This window comes from Falco naumanni, chromosome 18 (genome assembly GCF_017639655.2).
Source record: "Falco naumanni isolate bFalNau1 chromosome 18, bFalNau1.pat, whole genome shotgun sequence".
NCBI lineage: Eukaryota > Metazoa > Chordata > Aves > Falconiformes > Falconidae > Falco > Falco naumanni.
In genome coordinates, this window is record NC_054071.1 from 3,702,197 (window position 1) to 3,727,016 (window position 24,820).

Consider the following 24,820-nt stretch of genomic DNA (forward strand, 5'->3'; position numbering starts at 1 on the left):
GATGACCTGGCAAAGCAAAACTCCTGGTTACTCCTCTTCTGTCAGAAGCTGGAGGTTATGGAACAGCCGGCTTTGGGGGAGGAGGGGAAAGGGTACAAAGACAAAACCATTTCAGGACCATATATACATATAGTGTGGCACACTTTTCTAGCATCAGTTCTTTTATACAGATACCAATTTCTCAGTTACTGCAGAGGTAGACTTAACATAACCTGAAACCTTCCAGGAAAGCAGCATCCCCAAGGCCCGTAGGCAGCAAGTGTCTGAAGAAGCTCAGTCATTAATGTATCAGGGAGGAGATGAAAGGTGCCCTTCTCCTGTTGTAAAAGACCATGGAGAGAAGATGTCTCAGTGGTATTTCTTTTATTTAATCTACAAGACACTAAACTCAATAGTATCCAGGGGCTAGAGCAAAATAAGAAAATGCATCACTGGAACAACTGCAATAATGTCTCAGGAGTGTCCACAGGTAGACGCTTTTAATAAATCAAGTCTTAAAAATTAGTTCCAACCCTACAGAAAGTCCTAGACTAGATGCAGATATCTCTCAGTAGACGTGTAGGGCCAGTGCTTCACAAGAGATCAAAAGAGATACTTATCATGGTTATAATGGCAAAGTTCCATTGGCTGATTATAATGGCAAAGTTCCATTGACTCCTCTGTGTATATCCCAGTTGTTCTCAGAGCTCTGGCTGAGAAGTCAGAAAGCAAATCTTTTCCTTTTCCTTTCCCACTGTCTTCTCCTGCCTTGCTCAGCACAAAGACTGACAGTAGGACCACCCAGTGCTGCCCTTTCTGTCCTCAATCCTTCCCAATCTACAAGTCCTCACACTCTCATTTCTAGCAATAAAGACACTGTAGTGATACTCTTCCAGTTTTCAGTTTTCTGGAAACTCTAGGCTACCTACAATAAATAAAAGCTTGCCACTTTCTTCTGGGAGCCCCAGCTGATTCCCACCAGGTCTGGGCTAGTTTTCTTCTCTTGCGAACTGCTACTGACATCTAGCTGCTCCACCTCGTTCCCTGTATCCATATCAAAAGCCTTCCCACCCTTCCCACCAGGTCCAGCAGGTGCAAAGCATGCACTTTCACAAAGGAGCTGTCCTAAATTCCTGAGAGGTTAAAGAAACCTAATGACATGACCAGAAGGACTCTAATAACCCAGACTTTATGAATATGCCTCTGGAAAGCCCCCAGGGCTGCACAGACTCACCTCCTAAAACACTGTGATGTTGTTTGTGGACCTACAAGTTGGGATGCGTCTGGAAAGCAGCTCATGAGAAGGTGGCTTGTGATAAACAGTTCCCCAGCAGAATACACCCTGGAAACAACCCATATATTAAAGAGCTGCAAATTATGGAGCTGCAAACGTTGAGCTGGAAACTACATTTCCATGAGATTTCTGTATTTGTGCTAATGAGACAGACCCAGGAAGCTTATAAGTTCAAATAACTGAATGAAAACAGGAGGGAAAGTTTAATTTGTTTTTTAAGGTCTTCAGAACAATTATGTAATTTTATCTTAGCTTAACTTGTGCACCCATTTCCTGAAGACAAAAAGGAAAAATAGCGAGAAAGAGGGCAAGTCTGTGCCGTGTGAGGATCTGGGTTGCCTGCTTGAAGGTCCACAGCAGAACAAGGTGGGTCTAATGGATAAAGCTACAGGCCCACGGGGAACCAACATATCTCAGAAGAGCAGGAGCCATCCTCTCTGCTCTCTGCAATAATTACCACAATAGGCATGTAGACATCCTCCACCCCCACAAAGGAGTAAGTCATTCCATGTTTCTGCCTGCATTATTCTGATGTGCTCAAATGATAACTGTGGAGCAGAGGAAGGAATGTGTGCTCACTCAGAAAAGATGCTTGCTGCAGACAGCTATTGGGAAACTTCTCAAGAATCATACACAGGACAGGCAAAGCTTCAAGCAATGCAATATTACATCAGTTTCGGTTCATTCTTACCACCACACCCTGACTCCAATTATGTTCTCCAGTCCTAGTAATGAAATCCAGGTATTCCTTCCTATACACAATAACTTTATTACAGTTTTTACCTATTCTGAGCTCTGTTCCTTTGTATTTAGGGACTGAGTGAAGCACGACTTGGAAGGAAGGGCAGGCTGACATTCAGGCACTGCAGTCTGATACGGGAGACCTAGGCTCAGCTCCACGCTTCACCAGAGGCGTGCTCTTTGTCTTTGAGCAAATCACTTTGAGCAAGTCTCTCCACATCTCTGTCTCCAGCTTGCTGGAGATATCACCGGAATGCTGCTGGCTTTCGTTGTACTGGATAAGTAACATCCAAGGATGCAGAGATAAAGGGAGGCATCCTTTCAAAAGAAATAAGGAGACTAAAAACAATAGAATGATGGGCAAGCCCATGAATATTGGGATAATTCAGTCCTTCAGTAAATGGAATTATTTACTTGCCATAATAATAGCTATTCCAATACACAATCCTGACACAGAGTGAGGATTTGAGCAAGAGTTTGAACTAATTTGTTCCCTGGTGAAGCAGGCTTGGAGAATTTCTTACAGTGACGGGTTCATTTCAGAAAGCTCTCTTGCTCAATGGCCAGTAGAAACAGTTTCTCTCTAGAGAGAAGGCCATTGCTTTTGAGTCTTAGCAAAACATCTCATGAAAACGAGCTTAGCCTGAATTTTGATGTCAGAAGAGTGAAAGGATTCTTACTTTTATTTTCTCTGCCTAGTTAAGATTTGGTGATATTAGTGACAGAGAATAACCTGTAGTTTGTACTCAACCCATCTTCTCCAAGCCAGCGTAGAACTGGATGGGGCAATGATTGCTCTGCCAGATGAAGCAGCAAGTCTGTCTTTGCATCTCCTAGGACAGTAGTCCCAAACCTCTCATTAGAATGCAGCACATATGGACAGAGAAACTGGCCACAGGATGGCCATAGGATGTTTCCACTCCTGTTCGCTGTTTCAAAACACCCACCCTATCCACAATGATGAAAACTGCAGAAATATCTTTCACTGAACAACAGGAAATATTTAAAGTGCTTTTACCTTACTTTATGCTTTCCACATAAAGAAACAAATCCTTTGTGAATTACTGGAGAGCCATGATCATATATGAAACCCCTTTCACCCATGTCCATTAAGAGATCACTCCACGGTCTCAGTTGTCTTGTAGAAGTGTGTTCTGCATTTGTCATTTTGCCAGTGGAGAGACTTAAAGATTAATCTCTGTGTCTCTGATCTTTCCACAGAGTTCTTACATCATTCCTCATACATCAGTTGAGAGTCAAACTTCGTACTTATTCTTTCTTTTTCATCTTACATATTCCAACATCAGCACCTTACATGAAAACTGCTTATTCAACTCAAAATAAAATGAAAATAAATTAATGAGAGATAAAGAGCTCTTTGATGCAATAACCTTTAATGATTTCTTCCTGGTATATAATTTAGGACAGTGTTTTTCCTGGCTTAATGTTGTAAAGTTTGCATCATAAACAAAAAGCTGATGATTCATAAAACATTATTGCTAATGTATTTTTGAAATTAGCAAGAGACATGTAAAGTATCTTCCTTGTCTACCAGGATTCTTGAAAGGAAACTTCCCTTTGAGAAATTATTCTTGGCACCAATGGCTAGAGTAGCCAGCCTTATGGGAAGAAGAAACAGTGGTGACACCCACTGTGGAAGGTATAAATAGAGTTTCGCCACAACGGACAACTCGCAGTCTGATTTAATATCAAGCTGTGCATCTTGCTTTGGGCTTCTGCTTGCATTTCCAACTGCTGTCGCCATGAGTTGCAACATTAAGGAGACTATTACTGTGTCTAGCAAAGGCAGGAGCAGTGGTGGCAGCTGTATCATTGGTGGTGGTGGTGGAGCACGGATTTCTTCCTATACGATAGGCAGTGGCAGAGGTTTTTCTGGAAGGAGTTACTGCGGTGGAGTGAATTATGGAGGGGGTCTGAGTGTTGGTAGCTTGGCTGGTGGGAGCTATGGAGGTGGCAACTGCTATGGCAATGGCCTTGGTTTTGGCCTTGGAGGTGGTGTGGTTGTTGGTGGTCTTGGTGGCGACTGTTTGCTTTCATCCTGCGATGAGAAGGTCACCATGCAAAATCTCAATGACCGCCTGGCTTCCTATCTGGACAAGGTGAAGTGCTTGGAGAAGGAAAATGCTGAACTGGAATGCAGAATCAGAGAGTGGTATGCTACACAGGGCCTCTCCTGCGAGCCCCGGGACTACAGCTGCTATTACAAAGAAATTGAAGATCTTCAGAATCAGGTAATGCCCTTTTTCAGTTGTTCCTCCCTTATTGAAAGCTTATTTCTGAATTTGTATTTAGAAGCTACTGCAATTGTTAGATGTAACTTCGGTGCTGCTAAATGTCTTTGCAAACATAACTTTTGGCAAGTTCCCCTACGACACTGTTGAGTGTGGGTGCATATCACAGATGCATGCTGCAAGGTGACACAGGTGGGATCATACCCCAAAAAAAGGGAAAAGGGTGCTTTGTTGCACTCTGTTTTGACTATACAATTATTAATATTACCAAGTGTGCTCTGAGGAAATGTAGTGGTGTCAGCCCAGCAGGAAAAGCAAAGCAAAGAGAACTATAGGACAAGGGCAAAACATACATATCAAACGCTGTGTCAAGTGAAACATTATAAATTCTAGGAGAGAAAAGCTGAGTATTTGAAATCATTTGCCACAGTGCAGTGGCACAAACAGCTTGATACTAATATATCTGCAATGAAAATTATGGCTGATCTTAAGGCTTAAAGATACCTTCCAACCATTTTCCCTGGAGATCCTCAAGCTTGAAGCCTGGAACACACCAGTGAATATCAGTTGAGATTTAATATCTTAAGGAAGTTTCTTTAGGTTCACTTCTTTGTGAAGCATCTCTGGAACTTGCCTTCAGATCCTGAAACTGAAAAGTCCCATCTCACAACTCCTTAACTCCCAGCCTCTGCACAGTTGACCTCTTTTCTTTACTGACTGTGAGTTAAGGAGGCAAAACTATCTCCTGCAACTGCTCTGCTCAAGGAACAAGATTACTTAAGTAACAGAAAAAGGAAATGATGAAGAGTTACTACCTAACTGCAATCTAGAGAGACCTAGAGCTGAGAGAAATGAGGCATGTCTCATGGTCTGCTCTTTTCCAGATTGTCTGTGCAACCATTGATAACAACAAGATCATTCTCGACATTGATAATAGCAGGATGGCTGCTGACGACTTCCGTGTGAAGTGAGTGCCCCTCTGTGTAGCTGAACCCCATCACCTCCTCCCTGCTCCTTTACATCTTACTTGTGGAGTCTCAGTGCACTAATTACAGAGACTTCAGACAAGTCTTACTACACCACTGCCTTAGGAGAGGATGGAGTGATGAAAGGCATTTTGCTCTTGGTCACCAGCACTCCCTTAATTAGTATTCTTGGGTAAAACATTTGGCAACAGTATTTGTTGGTGCGGGCTGGGGACCCACATTGCAGGGAGCGGTCCTTAGTGGTATAGCTGGCACACTTCCATCACAAACCGGTGCGGATTGGGATCAGCAAAACAGAAACGCAGCTGAATAAGTGATACCAAACATACAGTGATATCAAACATATAGTGATCGGGAGCAGGGGAAAAAACGGGTGAGGAAGAAAAGTTTTCACAAAACAGACAGCGCAGTGCAGAAATCCAATGCACAGTGCGTTCAGCTTAGACAACAAAATACGGTTTAGAGCAGGTAGTTGGGAAAGGAGATCTTTGCACAAACGGAGCGCGTGTGAGATGTTAACCGTTCTGAATTTCTGCTTTCTTGTACAACCAGGTACGAGACAGAGCTGGCCCTGCGCCAGAGCGTGGAGGCTGACATTAATGGTTTACGCCAAGTCCTGGATCAGCTGACTCTGTGCAGGTCTGACCTGGAGGCACAGCTGGAGTCGCTGCGGGAGGAGCTCTGCTGCCTGAAGAAGAACCACGAGGAGGTAGGGTCCTGCCATTTCCCTAGCAGCACCACGGCCCTGACATAAAACTGCCTACGTGAATGTGCTCTAAATTTAGAAGTAAAGACTCACCATTTTCCTGGCACAGCTTTCCCATCAAACACTCCTGCGGTTCAGACCTTTCTGCCTCGTGGGTGGCACAGGAGCCTTGGCAGAGAGGCGGCTGCTGCTCTCGGGGCTATGCTGGCTCTGGGAGTGCCAGAGTGGGGTGAAAGTGCCGCTAGTTCCAGTGGAAGAGAAATTACCCAGCAGATTCGTTGGGGAAAACACTTGCACCATCTTCCAGTGCTTTTTACCACCATAGCCAGGAAGCAACCCTTGCAGGGAGTGCTGTTCTCAGCCACCGAGCTCTGCTCTTCTATGCTGTCTTTCAAAAGACAGTACGTATCTGATCTGGGTTGTATTTCCAGGAGATGAACTGCCTGAGAAAACAATCAACTGGAGACGTGAGCGTGGAGGTCAATGCCTGCCCTGGACCAGATCTCAGGCAAATCTTGGAGGATTTGAGATGCCAGTATGAAACACTGATAGCGCGCAACCGCAAGGAAGTTGAGGATTGGTATGAGTGCAAGGTAAGCGACACACTCCTGCTGTGAAACCAACTGACATGCACATTTCAGGGCACAGGAGCATTTCAGAAAACAGGCATGGAGAAAATAAGCAGTTCTTCCCTTATAGTAAAGCCTGAGATCAGTGCTCATTATACCTTGTGTTCCACAGCCTGCCTGACCAGTTTGTTATGTCCCATCTGGAACAGCAGCGTTTGCCACAAGGCCTTCTGGTGTGTTGTTGGAACTGAGATGTTCCACATTTGGATTAAAGAGACTTAATAGCCATGAGGTTAATGCGATTTGTAAAACAGCAAACAGTTGAAGCTGGCGGTTAACGCCCAGTGCACAGAGAACTCACCCTGTTCACTTTTCTCCTTGCCAGCTATTCACTGTGTACTGTTTCTGTAAAAGCAAGTCCAATTTATACAGATATTCTCTGAGGCTCTTCATTCTCGATTGGTGATTTTCAGATTGAGGAGGTGAATCGGGAGGTTATTACAAGCGGTCAGGAGGTAGAGACGTGCAACAACCAGGTTACTGAACTGAGACGCCAATTGCAAGCCCTGGAAATCGATCTCCAAGCTCAGCTCAGCCAGGTGGGTGGTGAGCTTACAGCTCTGACACGGTTACTGCTGGATTTCTTAGCATGAACAGCCAGACCTACTAATCAGCATGGTGGTGGTCAATAGCTCTTTCCTTTTTGGATTGGAAATAATAAAACCCAGAGTGACACTTAAATGAATGTCACTTCTTTGGTTGTCTTGTTTATCAGAGAAATAATTTGGAATCCTCTCTGGCTGAGACTGAGTGCCAGTACAACACCCTCCTCGGTGAGCTACAGAACCAGATCACATGCGTGGAGCAGCAATTGGCTGAAATAAGAGCGGAAATAGAGTGCCAGAACCAAGAATACAAGACCTTACTGGACGTCAAGTGCCGTTTGGAGCAGGAGATTCAGACCTACCGGTGCTTGTTGGAAGGAGGACAGCAGGACCTTATGTATGTACATCTCTAAATACACTAGAGAATAAATGAAAATACCAAGGATCTGTATTGCAGCTTGGGAATCCAACATACTCTTTGGTCCATCTTAATGCTTTCTTTGAGATGAAGAAATTGCCTCATGAGCAACTTTACTGTGATGAACATTGAAATCTGAACTAAATGTCACTCCTTAGGATCTGCAAAGCAGAGAAACTAAATCTATTAACTGCTAGTTACAACATTGTAACTACTTGTATTATGTCAGCACTCCTAACAATCTCTGTTCTATAGAAAGATGGACAAGAACTGTAAAAATAGGAATTGATTGCAACGCTCTGCATTGCATTTACATGCTAAAGGGGAGCACAAATGCAAAGCAACTCTGAAAAAAGAAGGCAATGACAAATACTCTAGTCCCTATGAAAGGCATAGTTTGAGTCTTTGTGTCATGTAGTCAGTTAGTGTCATGTGAAGTTCTAAAATTCCCTATTTCTCTCACAAATTTATCCCACTAGTCATGGAGGAGGAATCGGCGTCGGAACCGGTGTAGGAGGAGGAGTCATTAGGACAAGCCACACCTATACTACAACTTCATCTTCCCATTGCCAGCCCCAAGTCCCACCCTGCAAGACCGGAGATATACAAGGTAAGAGCTGTGTTTTCACCCAAGGAAAACTTTTTTTCAGTTTGTTCCTTTCTAATAAGGCCCTGAGACAACACGCTCTCCTAGGACATGTTATTGGTATCTTTGCAGAGAGTTACTAAGCTACTGGTGTGATCTGTTACAATGGATCCACCTGAAGTGCAAAATTGGCTGTGTCACTAATATGTTTAAAGAGAGCTCTGACTGAGTACAGCGTTGGAGAAAGCAAAGGAGAGACAAGGGGGAGCAGTAGAACTAAGGAGAAAGTTCAGGAAATGAGGCATAGAGAAAAGATCTGGAAGTAGAAGTAAAGACGACAGCCAAACAAAGCTTAGCAAAAGAGTCTGTAAGGAGTGAAAAGAAGAATAAGTCTGTAACTTGACAATTGCAAATTCCCATTAAAACACAAGTATTTAGGGGATTTCTGGAGTTTCCTGAGCTGTCTGCCAACTGTTCTTGCTTAACAGAGTGTATTCTTAAAATAAGGGCACTACACAGACCAAATTTTTGTTATTTGAAGGATTTTATCTCTGTTCCAATCAAATAATGCTGCTATATTTTTTTTCCAGTGACCTGCAGAAGAATTTGTGATTAAGGAGGAATGGACTAGAAGATGACGTACAGAGAAACCCACAGACAAAACAAGAACACTCAATGTTCACTGCACGCCTCTATGCAGAGATAGTAGAAGTAACTCAGTGATGCTTTGCTATGTACCTAAAGGGGCTCTCGGGAGCCCCCTTTTTCTCTGTTCTGCTATTCTGTTCTGTAATGCTGTAATCTCTAGAAATTACTTGAGTTAGTCAGGATCACTAATGTACCTGCTGGTGAAAACATTTCTCTAATAAAACTTTGCTTCTGCCTGATGCAATCAAGAAATCTGTGTCTGGAAACTGAGTTCCTTTAGCAAACCAGTTGCTGACGCAGGGGCAAACCACAACCTCAGCCGGGCTGGCTAGCCTCTGCCATGGCCCCAGCAGGAAAAGCTGGAAAGCCACGCACAAGGGTCACCTGAACTGGTCAGGATCCTGCTCCACTGGGAACAAAGCTGCTTTGCCAGTGGGGGCCAGAGAATCGCCTCGCTGGCCTTGCAGGTCTTGTCCACCTCCTCCCTGTCAAAGCCCGTAGCACACGTTGCCCGCTCCTGCATGACATCCTCCATGATCTACATGAACAGCCAGTTCAGGCAGATGCCTGTGTGCTTCCCACAGAGCATTGTGCTTAAATTCATTGCAGAACAACAAAGGAGGAGGTAAGTGGAGCTGGAGCTCATCAATGAAAGGAGAACAGAGAGATCAGTGACACAAATTTCCATGACAAATCCAGTTCAGGATGGTGTATAGACATACACAGTTATCAGCTCAGCAGCCACCCCTGGTGATCATTTCAAGCTGCTTTCCAGATGTGACACATCTGTGAGCTGTGTTGGCTGCTGGGGAGTATGATGTCAGTCATACATGTCTTAACAGGTCTGCACTGCAGTCATCTGGGGAGAGGGAGGTGTCTTCTGACCTCACCTGTCTTCTGGACTTCTGTAATGCAAGCATGTCTGAGTGAGCCTGCTTCCCTTGCAGAGCAAATCCCATCTCTTCGGTGTCAGACAAATCACATCTTTCCTGTGTCCGGGGAGGGGGACCGTGCAACGCAAGTGGCTCTTCCCTCGGGTGACTGTAAGCAGAGCTGAGAGCAGGTGCTGAGATGACAGCATTCAAATTTTATCGTGAATCTCCTCTTGAGACAGCCAAGGTGTGGTTGCACATCCGTAGCTGTGCAGAGACACCCACAGGATGGAAAAAGCAGATGGTCTGAAAGTCCTTCTTACAGCCATATATCATGGCACAACCATTTCTCACACCTAAATACATGTCAAGTATTTTGGAGTCCTTTGCTGAGAAATTAAGAAAAAATATTTGAAGCATAAAAGCAAGCGCATTTCCCCAAATCCCACTCCTGAATATGCCACACACCTGGAAGAGCAGAATTTCTGCCTCTGCTCATGGTCACTTTATGTGATGCAATAAGCAGGGACGGGGCCAAAGGGAAGATATGGTATTTTGGCTTTGAGGCAAAGAAGCAACATGACTGACCCCTGGCAGGAAGGCTATGAGGAGCCGTGGGGACGTGGAGCAGTCAGAGCCCAGAGGCACCGCTGGCTCCCGGTGTCTGGAAAAGAAATGCCAGCAAAGGGCCAACACCATGTTTCTGGCTGATGTGTCCCTGGGGAGGAAGAGGTTAAAGCCAGCAGCACACACACCTGCTATTGTGCCAGGTTTGCCACCTTGCTCTTCCCAGACTGTGATTTCTCCTGGGCAGCAGCCACGGTTGTACAAACCCTTGTACAAAACACCCCAGTTCTGCAGATGGGCCACCTCAACTGCTGCTCGCTCCTCCCAGCGGAGGATTTTGGCTAAACAGCATCAGTCAAAACCTCCCTGAAGTCAGAAATGATTTCTCACCAAAACTAAAATCCTGTGAATTTAGCATCTGAGTTTTCACTTTATACTGCTGTTAGCGCTGGCATTTCCCTCTTCCCACCACAGAATAAAATATCAACCTGAAGAGCTTGTGAAAATATTTCTGCTGGGTTGGTTTTGCTTCTTTTTTTCTTTTCTTTTGGTTTGTTTTGGTTTGGGTTTGTTCTGTTTTGTTTTGGTTTGGTTTTGGTTTGTTTTGGTTTGGGTTTTTTTGTTTTGTTTTGTTTTGTTTGTTTTTGTTTTTGTTTTGTTTTGCTTTGTTCAGAGGAAAGAGAAATTGAAGGTTTGCCTGAGAACACTGGGCAAAACTGGTAGTCTATCCAGTTTGTACCAAAACTCAAGCAAAAGTTTTTTACGAGCACTGTATTTGATTTCAGATAAAAACTTGAGAGCAGCTGGAATAATAAATTTTCACTACATGCAAATGCTGTTTGTGCTGAAGAACAAGGAAATGGGAGAAAGTGCTCGGTAAATACCGGCAGAGCAGACACCCTGGCAATTTCCCGATCTCTCCATAAGGTGTCAGCTCTCCTTAACTAGCAAAAACCGACCTGCCAGCCTCCTGCTCCCAAGTGCCTGGGCTGGCACAGCCCTCTCCTGTTCTGGAGCATTCCTGCGGGACGTGAGACAGGTCTGCTACTCTGCTGGAAGTGGGACTTACATTTGGCTAAAAGGCCAGGAGATGCCGAGAAGTTTGGCTAATGCTCTCCGCGGCTAAATGGAAGTTGCTGTTAGAGTGTACAACAAGAGTACAACACTAAGAAATTAAAATACTATTATATAAAATGTAATGATACGTATTATACAGTAATTTCAGGACTGTCCAGGGACACCTGCACCGCAGCGGGGTGGGGAAGTGTCCCCTCCTGCCACCGCCGATCCCTGTACCCATGCTGCCAAGGGATTCAGACACATTTTGCATTTCACTACAGGGGACGTTTGGAGATGCAGGAGGAGATGGGCACAGCCGGCCTGTGCCAGGTGCTGCCGCCTGCTCTCAAGAGGGCACTCGGCTCTCACCGAGCCTGCCAAAGGGTGCCCAGGGGAGAGGCGTGTGGCAAACTCCTCTCTGATCGCTTGGCTAACCTTCTTCGAACAGAAACATTTGGCTAAATAGATGAAGTAGAGACTGCGGTATGTGCTGGGGAGATCCTGCGAGCTGAAAACACAGAACAAGTTATCAGCCCTGGCATCTTGCTCCAGCTCACTCATCTGTATTTAATGGTCACATTCATAGTGAGGTTGATGTGACCTGATTCTGTGTGTGTGACTATCGCAGGGGGTGACGCGGGCCTCCTCCATGCCTCTTTGAAGACCCCAGCTGTGGGCTCCTGTGTGTAAGTGCACAGAATGGATGCCAGGCTGAAACTCCCTGCACCAATTTGTTAATCATACCTGTTTATGTTTTTCAAATGGCACTGGAATATTTTGCATCATGTTAGGCAGGAGTACAGTGAAACCCAGGCTCTCCATAGGGGTTGTAATTGTGTTATAATGACCCTTTGCTGATGAAGGTGTCACCAATGAAGTAGCATTAGCTGAGACCCCAGAGTCAGCTGTGCAAGGGGCTGTTTAGACCCAAAATTAAGAAGTTCCCAACCAAAGGGTTTGTACTCTAAAAGCCTCTTAACAGCTCTGACTCACCTAATTACTGTTCCTATCATAATCACCATCGTTCCGTTGGGTGGTGGATCTTTTGAAGGTGCCCTTTAATGTTTCATCAGTACTAGTCTCTGCAATAACAAATGAGTAACAGATCAACTATAATGTATGCAAGAATTATTTTTTTCCTGAAAGAGAGATGTTTGCTGGACTGGATACTTCTAACTACCCTTACCTGGAGGGCAGCAGATCACCTCCCAGTGCTGCAGTCCAGTTTTAACTGACAGGCGGGTGAATCTGCTGCATTAGGACCATCAGAGGTGATGAGGGTACATTCCAGGGATATTCCCCATGACCACACATCTTGGGGTGTGGGTACATGCCAAGACCTACACCCGGTCTTGCAGAAAAGTGCAGGAGAGGTGGGGTGGGGGCTTACTCTCTCACTTCAAAACAGGTATTTTAAAAACCTTCACTTTTAAAAAAAAACTAAGTATGTTTTTCACATGCAGAGAATGAACATACACAGATGGTTTTCACAGAACTTCACTGAGCTCTAAAACCAGACTGCTTTTTTTTATTAGATGTGGCCATAAATATACACAGGAAGAAAGAAAAAGAATGAACAATACATCCTGCATACTGTTCCACTAAGTAATGCTACATATATTTGAAGATGTTCCCCCTGGGCACCGGTGGTTCCTGACAGTTGTATAAACTGCTGTGGGAACAAACCAAAGTCCACCTGTTGAGGGTCCCACTACTAGGAGAAGAATAAGGCACAGTTTTTTGACAGAACGATTTCTGATTACAAAAATGCATTTAGAGAAAATCATACTTTTCAGTGGAATTAGTTGGAACTGACAGTATTTTCAACCCCAAATACCTCTGGATGGAACTGCTGCCAGGCATCAACAGCTGAGCTGGTGGGAGAAAAGGATTCCAAAGCACATTGTGCCCTTGTTACAGAGTAAACAACTGGGAATCGTTAGGTGGGAATTACTTTTTGTTTAGAACCCTCAGTTAATCCACTATTAAAATAATAAACATGATTGAGCCCTAATACGTTTCAACAAATCTGAATCAAATTTTCTCAGATTTTTCAGGTTTCAAATATCTAGATTTTTACTGAGGTAAGAAAAAACCCTCATCATTTACATTTTAGTGGAGAGGAGAACACTTTCATGCTGTTCAGCAGCTGAACCTCAATGGGAGGAAGAGCAGTGTGCATCCTCAGAACCATAACAGTGTTCCGCGTCCAACACACTCATACTTCAGGGACTGGATTTCTTCTTTACTATGGAAAAATATTGTTCTATGGGATTATCTGGTGTTAATAAAATTGCTTGATGATTATATAATGGAAGTTTGTTTATAACGTATAATTACAAGAATGAGTCATATTCCCCAGATAGATCTTCCACAGTTTTTCTCTGTGTAGCAACATAAGCAAATTGAATTTTCCTGACAAGACTTGACCAAAGTAGGAAGGATGGAAGAGGATTCATCACCGTGGAAGCACTGAAAAGGGTGGGTAACAGTCCAGTTGTACCCCCACAAATGTGCTCAGTGGCCTCAGCGGTTTCTCCCAAACACATCAGTCCAAAGGAGGCTGTGAATGCAGAGCAGGAAAGGTGGTGCCATGGGAGCTGAGAGGAGCTTGTATGTGCTCTTCCCACACACGCTGCTATCACCCCAACCCGCCACGGAGGCTATTTCAGCTTCGCCCCTCACTGCTGCCACACACACCCTAAAGGGAGAAGACTTCATTCTCGCCCAGCCCCTGCTTTCAGCCAACACACATCCGTGTTGCTGTGGAGCACATGGTAATTCTGCCACTTCAGGGCACTGGCTGAATTCATGCCCACACTGGCTGAGCCTTTCGGGCTTAAATAGTCCACCGTCCTCCTCTGGGCGTAACAATTTCATCACAGGAAAAGGGAAGAGGCCTCATTGCAAACAAGTATGGTGCCATCCGCCCCCGAGGCACCTTCCTCCTTCTCCTCCACCCCCTCCTATTTTGCCTCTGACCCAAAGCACATCAGTTAATGTGCAACGGTAGGTTTTCCTGAATGCCATCAAACTCTCAGCTTTGAGGGTACACAGTGACCCATATGGTCTCTCCATTAGTTATGCCCGGTGCAAAAAAAAAAAAAAAAAAAAAAAAAAATCTGTTTCAAAACCAGTCCCATGTTTTAAATCTCACTTTCCTGTTCAATTCACACTTTTTTTTTTTTTTTCTACCAGTGTGAGAGGCAGAGGTGATTGCAGGTTCTCTGGAGCAGCCTTTCAGAGGTCTCTCAAGCAGAAAAGAATTGAAAAGACCTTTTTAATACTCACACCAAATACACCTGAGGCTGCACCCGAATACCTGCAGGCAGCCAGGGCCAAGGATGCACAACACAGAGTCTGTAAGAGACCTTCACTGGTGATAAATGAAGACTCCTGCCTTGTCACACTGTTCAGCCTTTCCCTAAGCACAGCCATAGCTCCCTTCAGCCCTTGCTCATTGCAGCAGCTGGAGTTTTCTCAGCTTTATTCATCTACCCATAGCTGAGATCTGTCCTCAGTGTGGTCAGAAGATGTATCAGTGCCTGTTTCCAGTGCTGTTAAGCCCGCTGGGACGGGCAAGTAGGGGAAAGTGAGTTCAGGTGCTCAGCTGATCCATGAGCATCGCATCAGAGTGGTGCCAGGCAGTTCTGAGTCTGGGCAATGCCAGAGGAATCCTTCACGGCTCCTTGTGCTGCGCTCCCTGCACTGCAGGGTGTGATAGCAAATGGCACACCAAAGGGTGGATGTGCCTTGGTGTGTTTGTGGAGCAGCAGCTTGATGCTGCAATAAGCAGCAACAGCCCAAGATTTCGTAATGTTTCACTGTCCCATTTCGCAGGTTACTATTGGGGTTCCTTGCAGTTCATTGAAATCTCTCTTATGTTAAGGTTTTCCCAGCCCTTCAGGTTTTCTTTTGCAGCATTACCTTTGGGTTTTGCTGGAAACATTATCTAAGATCATCTAGTTAGCTCAGTTTACTTGCAAATGCCTGGACAATCCTACGAGACACATAACTGCAGAGAAAACTATTCTCTCATAAAACAGCTTCCATCTTACAGCAAACTGAAATAACACATTCCTTTCAGGAACCATTTGTTCCATAACTTCTATCTCTGATCCCAGCCTGTCATTTCCAGATATACTGCATCTATTAGGCTTCTTCAGTTTTAAGGAACTAATCTTCACTCTTTGAGGTATATTGCCTGCATGAATTCTAGGAGGAAAATGGCATTAAATCTTCCTTTCATGTATTAAACATGAAGCTGTGAGGTATGTTGCACACAACTGTCTTTTTTGTGTGAACTTTGATATTCAAACTATCCAAACATGTTCTTTTTGTGAACAGAAGACATGAAGCTTAGCTCACTTGAAAGGAATGACTCATTCATCATTGCATCAAAGGATGCAATAAACATCTTTCCAGAAAAAAAAAGCTACCAAATCCTTACCCTTCTGCAGAATTACAGAGAAGCACGTAGAAATGAATTCATGTCCTCATAACATGGGTGTCAGCAACTGGAAGCCAACAGTTACACAGAATGTAACCCTATAGTTTCACAAGCCAAAGTAGCTGTTAGTACAGCAGAGAATTTCATGCACTTCAAGAGAAAAAGATTTCTCAGTGGAACAAGCTCATATTATGACATAGACTCCACTAAGTTTTGTAGTGAAGCATTTAAATTTCTACCAGCCAGAGAAGGCCTTGCTTCCTTGGACATTTCAGAAATGAAGTTGAGTAGACGATGAAACTTTAGGTGTGTCCTACTGTGTGGGTGAGGGTGTTCTGGGAGGGGCATTTATAAAAAGATGTTTCCACAAACACTTGCTGTAAACCATAACAAACAAACCTCTAAATTAGCAACAACCACCACCACAGAGGCTGAGCAAGAAAACAATATACCAAATCGATACAGGAAGTTGGATGTCACACAGCTAGTGCCACGTACAAAGAATGATAGAAAGCTAACAGACTGCATTTTTCTAAAGATATGTGCCTGGGAAAGAACAGACGTGAGAGGCAGTCAGGAAAGAAATTTCAAATATTTGAAACAAGTTGCTGTAAGAGCTCAGAAGGCAGATGCTCAGCCAAGCCATCTACTGCTATGCATTTGAAAAAGATACAATCTTAGAAGAAGATGTAAGATAGCAAATATTTCCTACTTTTCATCATGCTGTATCCATGAATCGAAAACAAAACTGAAGGGAAAATGTTATTTTGATGTACAACTTCCTGACTTAACCCTGAAACCAGGCACTTAGCTTTTCTCCCTCTCCTCTGAGTAAGTATGTTTCTATTTGCAGTGAGTAAGGAAAACATCCTGACTGACATTTTGAAATGCCTTCAGGAGTGAGAGAGAAAATTCTCTCTCATATCCACAGACATCTCATGAGACTAGCCCAGAGCCAGGATGCTTTCCCAGGTCTCTCAGCCATCCTGCAACTTCATTTGGGCCGAGCACACGGAGAGTTATTCCCTGCAACAACCTGTCACACTTCCTTTCCTGACAGTCTTACACAGAGCCATTATCCAGTTGGTGTCATATAATTTTTCATAATTAAATTGTTATTTATAAAACATAATTGTAGATGCATGTTTGGAATAAATTGCTGACAGGTATGTTATTTGCCAACGTTCACTTAGTTTTTATGAGAAATTACAAAGATGTCAGAGCAGTTCAGTGAAACCACAAAATATATCCTGCGATGTTTTCAAAAGGCATAAAGCAATAAAGGACTAAAAATAAGGAGCATACAGCATAAGATAATGATAAACTACAGCTTATTAGAATATCACTTAAGTATAAAAAAATCAGCTGGGATTCTTGACAAATATCTGAAAGGGGAAAGAGCATGAGGAATGACTATTAAAAATTAAAATTAAAATTTTTATTTAAAAAATTAAAATTAAAAAATTTAAAAATAAAAATTAAAAGAGAGATTCAACAATGTTCATTACTGTCCCATACTATGACAGTTTATTGTTGTGCTGAAACAGATGTGAACAGGATGAGGTGAGTGGGATGAGTTTAATTCAGATGACTGTAAGTCAGTGGACTAGATCGCAGAAAAGATCTACCTAATTCAGAGCCACCCAACAGAAATTACATGTTTTGTATCAATAAACAAATGGTCATGAACACTTTGAGTATGGGTTAAGCTTCCTGACACTGTCAAACATCTCTCTTTGGCAAATTACCCTTGGCAGAAAAACTATGGCTTGCAAATGCACATGGAAAGAAGTTACTCCCTTTGACGGTGCCACCCACTATCTCAGGTATAAATGCAGACCAGGCAGGGTAGAATTCGGAGCTATGATTCCAGAACAACTGTGAGACCAGCTTTGACTTTTAACCTGAGTCATTTGCTACTGCCATTATGAGCTGTGGCTCCAAGCAGACCTCGAAAAGCTGCCTGCGAGGGAGCAGTGGTGGCAGTGGTGGCAGTGGTGGTGGTGGTGGAGGAGGCAGTAAGTATTCCTCTGCCTCCTCGAGCAGAATCACTTCTAGGACAAGCGGTGGTGGCAGGATTTCTGGCAGCAGTTGTGGTGGAGGAAGTTCCAGGAGCAGCTGGGGAGGGGGAGCTGGCGGTGGCAGTTATGGAAAGATCAGGCGCAGTAGTTATGGAGGAGGAATGAGCAGCGGTAGCTGTGGAGGAGGAATGAGTGGCGGTTATTATAGAGGGGGAATGAGCGGTGGTGGCTATGGAGGGGGACTGGGCTGTGGCAGCATGGGAGCAGGCTTTGGATCTGGTGGTGGTGGGTTTGGTGGTGGTTATGGAGGAAGCTTTGGTGGAGGAGGTGCTGGTTTCAGTGGTGGCAGCTTTGGCAGTGGTGGCTTTCATGGAGGGAATGTGGGAATTCTCTCCAACGATGAAAAGCTGACCATGCAGAGCCTTAATGAACGACTGGCTTCTTACCTGGATGTGGTCAGAAATTTGGAAATGGAAAATGCTCAGCTTGAACAGTTAATCAGGGAGTGGTACCAGAAGCAAGGTCCCACTGGTACAAAGGACTACAGCCACTACTATGGAAAAATTGAAGACCTTCAAAATCAGGTAGGATATTCTTTGTCAGAGAAGTTTAAGCATTGACAGACTTCTTGCGATTGAGTAAAATGTTTGAGGCACCCAGCACGGATACTTCTCAACTCACTGTCTTTCTGCAAATGCCTCTTGCACTTGAAATTCTGCCTTCTGTGCATGCATCCAGCACTTGAAATTCTGCCTTCTGTGCATGCATCCAACTATCTTCAACCAAAGGTGAAGGAACAATGCACACACCCCATAGTACACCCCACAGACTGTTTGTTGGCAGCAAGTGAAGCCTCTCAGAATGCCTGTAGTGGATTTTAAAGCATAGGAAAAATGGTAACAATTACCCTCTGGGATGTGCAGTGCCTGACATTTGGGTACAGCTCAAGGCCCATGGGCATGGGAGGTGAGACACAGCAATGGTGGTGACACCAAGCCTCCTGAAAGGACTCTTGGGACTCACAAAGCAGTTTTTACGGTTCTGGTCTTATTTTCACACAGGTACCTCTTTGTTTTGCACTGTAGAAGACCATTGCAGGCCTCTGTATGTAGGAAACACCGTTCCCCTCAAACACCTGGGAACTATAACAAAGATTGCATTCGTATTTCTGTCCCTTTTGCATACCTGAGAGATTCAACGGGAAAATTAGCATATTGTGTTCTCTTCTAGCTGGTGACTGCAGCTGTGGAAACCAACAAGGTACTTTTGGACCTGGATAACACAAGGATGACTGCAGAAGACTTCAGGATAAAGTAAATACATATTCCTCTTTTCCAGGCACTGACTTCCTTTCTCCTGCTTTCCTCAACTTAGTTTCATAAATTCATTCCATAAACAAGTATCAGTCCACAGAGACTAGGGTTTGTCCTGGTTCCATGGCAGTGAAACTGAAATAATTTATAAGACTTCAAAATTCTTCATTATTTCTATAATGATCTTCAATGGGAATACTCCCTATTGTTGTGCAGTCAAAGTTTAAAAAAAGCCTTATTTTTAAGGAAATAAAATTTGGGATTTTCTCTCACTGAAAGTCAGGTGAAACAGACAGATGAAACCTGCATAAAGTCTACAGTAAGAAGAGACAACGAAAAAGACCACATAATACATTTGAATATTAAAGTATTAATATTAAAGTACTGGCTGCTGATTTCATCATTCTGCTGGTTGAGAGTTGCTATGTGCTACAAAGTATAGACACAAAAGCAGACACTGAGATACTGGAATATGTCAACTTTTCCACAAATAAAGTCAGTAGGAAAAGGACTGAGAAGCCAGGGCCAGGGCTGACCGTTCTGCACTGTCCTTGGCGCAGGTACGAGACGGAGTACGGTCTCCGGCAGAACGTGGAAGCCGACATTAATAGCTTGCGACCCTTATTGGATAACCTGACTCTGAACAGGTCTGACCTGGAAATGCAATTTGAGTCTCTAAAGGAGGAGATGATTGACCTCAAGAAGAACCATGAGGAGGTAAGAACTGGCTTGAAATGCAAACTGCGGAGGAAAACCAGAACACTTACAGTATCTGAAATGGGGGGAGGTTTTGCAGGGAACATCCTCTGCACTAAATAGTCTTCCCTCTCTCCTAAGGTGCAGCAGCTTGGCCAGGGGCCTCCTGAGACAGGCTGCCAGGCCCAGTCTGCTCCAGGGCACCGCTCAGCACGGGCCCTCTCAACAAGCAATGACTGGGAAGTCAAGGCCAAATAACTGCAACAAGAAAACCCCCACAACACACATATATATGTTGTTGAAAGGATCCAGGATGGTTTATGATGTCAGAGCACGCTAACTGACTCCAGAACTTTTTCACTAAGTAATTGCACCATTTTTGTTTCTTTGCCTTGGGGCTGGGTTTCCTCTGCAGGAAATGAAATCACTGCAAACACAGTCCAGTGGTGATGTGAATGTGGAGGTGAATGCTGCTCCTGGAGAGGATCTGCTGAAAAAACTGAATGATATGAGACAAGAATATGAACATATTATTCAGAAAAACCGTGAAGAGGTTGAAAGGTGGTATGAAAACAAGGTAAATGATTACAATTTGAATTTTCACATTACAAAAGAAAAATGATACCAACTTCTGGTAACACCTTCCTGTAGATGAATGGCACTTAGAATGACAACATCCATTGCTTTCAGGACATAATGGTAGAATCTCTTTGATTAAAATAAAGAAAATCACAAGTGGGCTTGAACTGCACTGGCAGAGCCATACAAGCAAGTTTCAACAGCCTCCATACTACAGATGGACAAGTGGCCTTTCTTCAACCTGTGCTGCCTGATGCTTCCATGATAAATTACCATGTTGGCATTGTAAGTAAACCTCAAAACCTCCAATTCTGTATATTAATTTTTCAGATTGAGGAAGTGAGTCAACAAGTCCAGTCAAGTGGCCAGGAAGTGGAATCAAGCAACCAACAGATCTCTGCACTGAGACGTGACTATCAGAGCCTGGAGATTGAACTGCAGTCGCAAATCAGCATGGTAGGCAACAATTGCTTCTGATCCTCTGATATGCAAAGAGCACGTAAGTTCTGGAATGGCAGCAGATCAGCTATAGCTAGCACTCCATTTAATGGAGATGATTGGCACATCCGACACCCATGTAAGATTTTTCTTATTTTGGGTGTAAGAATGATCTAATCCTGCCACATTCCCATAACGTGCCACATTCCTATAGGTATTTTTTCTATATCTCTGTTTTTCCTTTCATTCTTAGCTACAGTCTTTGCAATCCAACTTGGAAGACACAGAACGTCGTTACAACATGCAGCTGCAGCAGATCCAGGGTATGATCGGCCCCTTGGAGGAGGAGCTGGCCAGCATCCGCTGCGAGATGGAGAGCCAGAATGAAGAGTACAAGATGCTCCTGGGCATCAAGACCCGCCTGGAACAGGAGATTGCTCAGTACCGGGCACTGCTTGAGGAAGGGCAGCATGATATTAGGTACGTACATTCAGATTCATTAACATGCCATCTTTGCAAACAGATGAAGATGAAAGTAGCAACATTTATATTAGGAACTACTGGAACTGATTAATCATCAATATATTTACTATAATCACAAGAATTCACATAGAATCTAAATCTTAGCTGGCAGGGTACAAAGCTTTATTATTCTATACTTAGTATGAACTGGACAAAATGTTTACAAAACTATTTAGAACTGTAATCTGCCATTTCTTCTCCTAAGTACAATCAGGAAGTACAGTTATATATGAAAATGAAAGGTAAGAAAGAAAATAACTGCCTTTCATAAATACTCAAAGTACATATTCTGAAAGACTCCTAAAGCCATCCATTACCTTTCTTTGTTTTCTGTGCAGACCAGTTAATTTGCCCTTAATTACAATAGTTTAAAACCAGTTCTCTATAACATGTTTCACACTGTAGTATTTTCTCAGTCATACAAGGAGGTCAGAGGGAGTCAGAAAGTGGCCTTGATCTAGCTGATAGGATACCAGACACCAGTCATATTGCTATAAATCTTACATATACATTCCCTTTCCTCACAGCTTCTCACAGGGAGGAGGTAGCGGTGGATCTTCGGGAGGAGGAGGTCATGGAGGAACTAGCTGGTGTTCTGGAAGAGGAAGTAGTGGAGGAGGAAGTAGCTGGTCCTCAGGTGGAGGAAGCAGTGGAGGAAAAACTGGAGGATCCTACGGAAGAACTTCCTCTTCTGGAGGTGGAGGGGGCGAGAGTGGAGGAAAAATAGGAGGTGGAGCCTGTGGTAAAACTTCAGGTGGAGGAGGTAGCAGTGGCGGCGGAGGAGGAGGGGGCAAATCCTGCCTCTCCCGCTCTTCATCTTCCCAGTCTGGCAAGTCTTGTGAAAGCCCAGGTAAAAACTGGAATAAAAGAGTACATCCTCCCACTCACTTCTCTCTCTGAATAGCAGGAAAGGATATGACAGCTTCCTTCCTTATTTGGAAATCTGGAGACATTTTTACTATTTTTTTCACGTTTTAGGTCCACTTTGACATTTGTTCTTATCCAGTAACTTACCAAGGTGGTAGTAGTTTCACAAGTGATTAGAATGAAGAGGACATTACGAAAAGTTGTATCAGGGCATGCAGAAAGAGGAAATGAAGGGGGAAAGGGAAAAACAATGCCCAGTGCAAAGCATGCAGGGAACTAGAGAAGTCAGTAGTTTTGGAACGAAGCCAAATGTTAGAAATGTAACTGGTATTAAGGGGAGAAATGGTTAAAGCAGGGATGGAACATCCAAGCCATTTAAAATACAAGGGGTATTAGCTGCAAAATCTTGAAGTAGCAAAAGAAGGAGAATGATCAGAAGGTCTTCTCCATGCCTGATTTCATGGCTGTGGTTCCAGGAGGTGCTGAAAACATGAAGCTCTGCCTGGAGGGGAATAAAACATTGGAGAGAGGAGCAACAATGGAGGAAGTGTCTGAGGCCATAAAAACGATGAGATTGGGTAAGTCTCCAGGTCCTGACAGCATCTCAGACAAATGCCTGAAAATGTTGAAAATGAACAGGAAGTTATACTTTTTTAGAAAGGTTCTCACCCACTTGTGATCTTTTTTTTTAAAAAAAAGATGGAAAATGATCCTGCTTTGGGGCTTCCACTTACTCCTTCTAGGTAAAGATGTAGCCTGTCTCACAAACATGCTGTTTTCCATCACAGACTAACATTTGGTCACGAAAGTATTGGCTGTAGACTGAAAGGCTTGAAGCCGTCAATATAGAAAGTTAAGAATACTGCAGAGACTCTCTTGCTGCTGAAAACAAAGGCAGCGAATTCAGAAGGCTTTTGTGTAACGAGTAAGATTTTTTGGTAAGGTTTGGTGTTGATGAGATCCTAGTTTCTAAAAATTAATAGTCTTTGCCAACTCCTCCATAAAAATGTATTCCTTTGATAAAACAACCTACCTGACTTGCAACACTCCTACGTATACTAATGCTTTGTAGGCAAAATTGAAATATAGTATGCGCCATCCACCTTTAACTTATAAAAATTTGTTGTAAATATCCATACGCACATAAATACGGATTCTAAGTTTGTCTGTATTTGATTTATACTGCTACAGTGTCTAAATTTAAAGAGTGTTTTACACTTACACAGTTGAGAATACAAGCAGGTCCATGTATTTAGGATGATAAAGCTGCAAACACCCATGCTTGTACAAATGTAAAATCTAACACTGTTCTAATCTTTCCAGAATGCTGGAGAAAAGATCTAGCCCATGAACCGCAAAATCTATAATTATGAAATAAGAAAAAGATTAAGAATGCTGAATGAAATAACATTTCTTCAAATAAATTCTTGCTTCCCTTCATCTTTCAACAGGAAGTTTTAGAAAGTCTGAGGAGTGATTGGCAAAACCAGCATCTTCCACTGCAGGATCCTACCAGTGGGCTTTAGACCAAGCAAGACGATACTGATCATGTCTGATCACGCCTCTGTGAAGAGCAAGAGCAAACAGTTGTTAAGTTACTCAACACTGTTCACTCCAGGGGGCTCATCAGAACTCTCTGGATGGCCTACCTGCTTCTTCCATCTGAATTTCTGTTCCTAATCACTGTTACCTGAGTTAATCTCTACTGTGATTGGTATTCTGTAAGGGGGAAAAAAAAGGAAAAAAAAAAAGAAAAAAACACCCACCCCACCCCCAAATGCTAATAAATCTTTGCTTCTCTCTGATGCAACTAGAAAGCCATGTCTGGGAGAAATTTCCTTTAGTGGACATTTTTGTTTGAATCAGTTACAAATATCAAGCCCCACCTGTGGAATACACAGTAACATGTCAGATTATGCAGATAACCCAAAAGCTTGCAGCAACACATTCACATTTAAGATTAACTGGGCAAAACTTTGAAGAATGCTCTGGTGGTCCCTGCAATAGGAAAACTCACAGTCAAAAGCCCTACTCATTTCTGCTATTAACTTCTTTCAGGGAAAGAGAGGGTGGGTTTGAGGAGCTGACTATTCCCCAGAAAGCCTCTAAAAAAAATATTCTTCCTAAGGAGTTACTAAAATACATTATGAACCTTCTTTATCATGGAATTTAAAGATGGAAATTTTCAGCTCCCAGTGCCAAACACCCCTGAGTGAAGAAGTCAGATCATGTACAATTAATTATCCAAAATGAACACAACCCCAGTGCTACCTGCTTGGGTACACACTGGATAACAAGTGGATAAAAGCTGAGTAAGAAGATATCCCTACTTTGTGTCAGTAATTATCTGTACTGTAAAATAAATTCATAAAGCTGCAGTATGAACCAAATCGCATGCACATGGTCTCACAGAAGAATAAATTCACAGGTTAGTTTTACTGATGATAACCATGCCTTGCTGTCTGGTAGCTGTACAATACCTGGTCTCTTCTATGTATTTCCACTCAGAGCATTTCTCATGTCTCAGTATGGACAGGCATATGTTTTACAAAGAAGACTGGCAAATTATGTATATTTAGGATGTGATTTTACAAAACCCAGTGGTAGACTGAGAGGAGAAAAAAAAAGATATCCAAGAGAAAAGATTCCCAA

At 43.3% G+C, this 24,820-nt stretch overlaps 2 protein-coding genes across 2 annotated transcripts; both read left to right on the top strand.

The window, feature by feature from the left end:
• The first annotated feature begins 3,777 nt into the window (after positions 1–3,777).
• Positions 3,778–9,015, top strand: LOC121099046 (keratin, type I cytoskeletal 19-like). Its single transcript, XM_040617667.1, has 8 exons — positions 3,778–4,266; positions 5,151–5,233; positions 5,805–5,961; positions 6,390–6,551; positions 7,001–7,126; positions 7,303–7,529; positions 8,030–8,160; positions 8,727–9,015. The coding sequence occupies exons 1-8, from the start codon at positions 3,778–3,780 to the stop codon at positions 8,750–8,752; spliced, it is 1,401 nt and encodes a 466-aa protein (XP_040473601.1). The 3' UTR covers positions 8,753–9,015.
• Positions 9,016–17,312: 8,297 nt separating this feature from the next.
• On the top strand, positions 17,313–24,820 carry LOC121099045 (keratin, type I cytoskeletal 13-like). The gene is made up of 9 exons (XM_040617666.1): positions 17,313–18,337; positions 18,984–19,066; positions 19,627–19,783; positions 20,178–20,339; positions 20,672–20,797; positions 21,033–21,259; positions 21,829–22,151; positions 22,645–22,746; positions 23,620–24,820. Exons 1-9 carry the CDS (start codon positions 17,660–17,662, stop codon positions 23,643–23,645), a joined length of 1,884 nt encoding a protein of 627 aa, XP_040473600.1. The 5' UTR covers positions 17,313–17,659; the 3' UTR covers positions 23,646–24,820.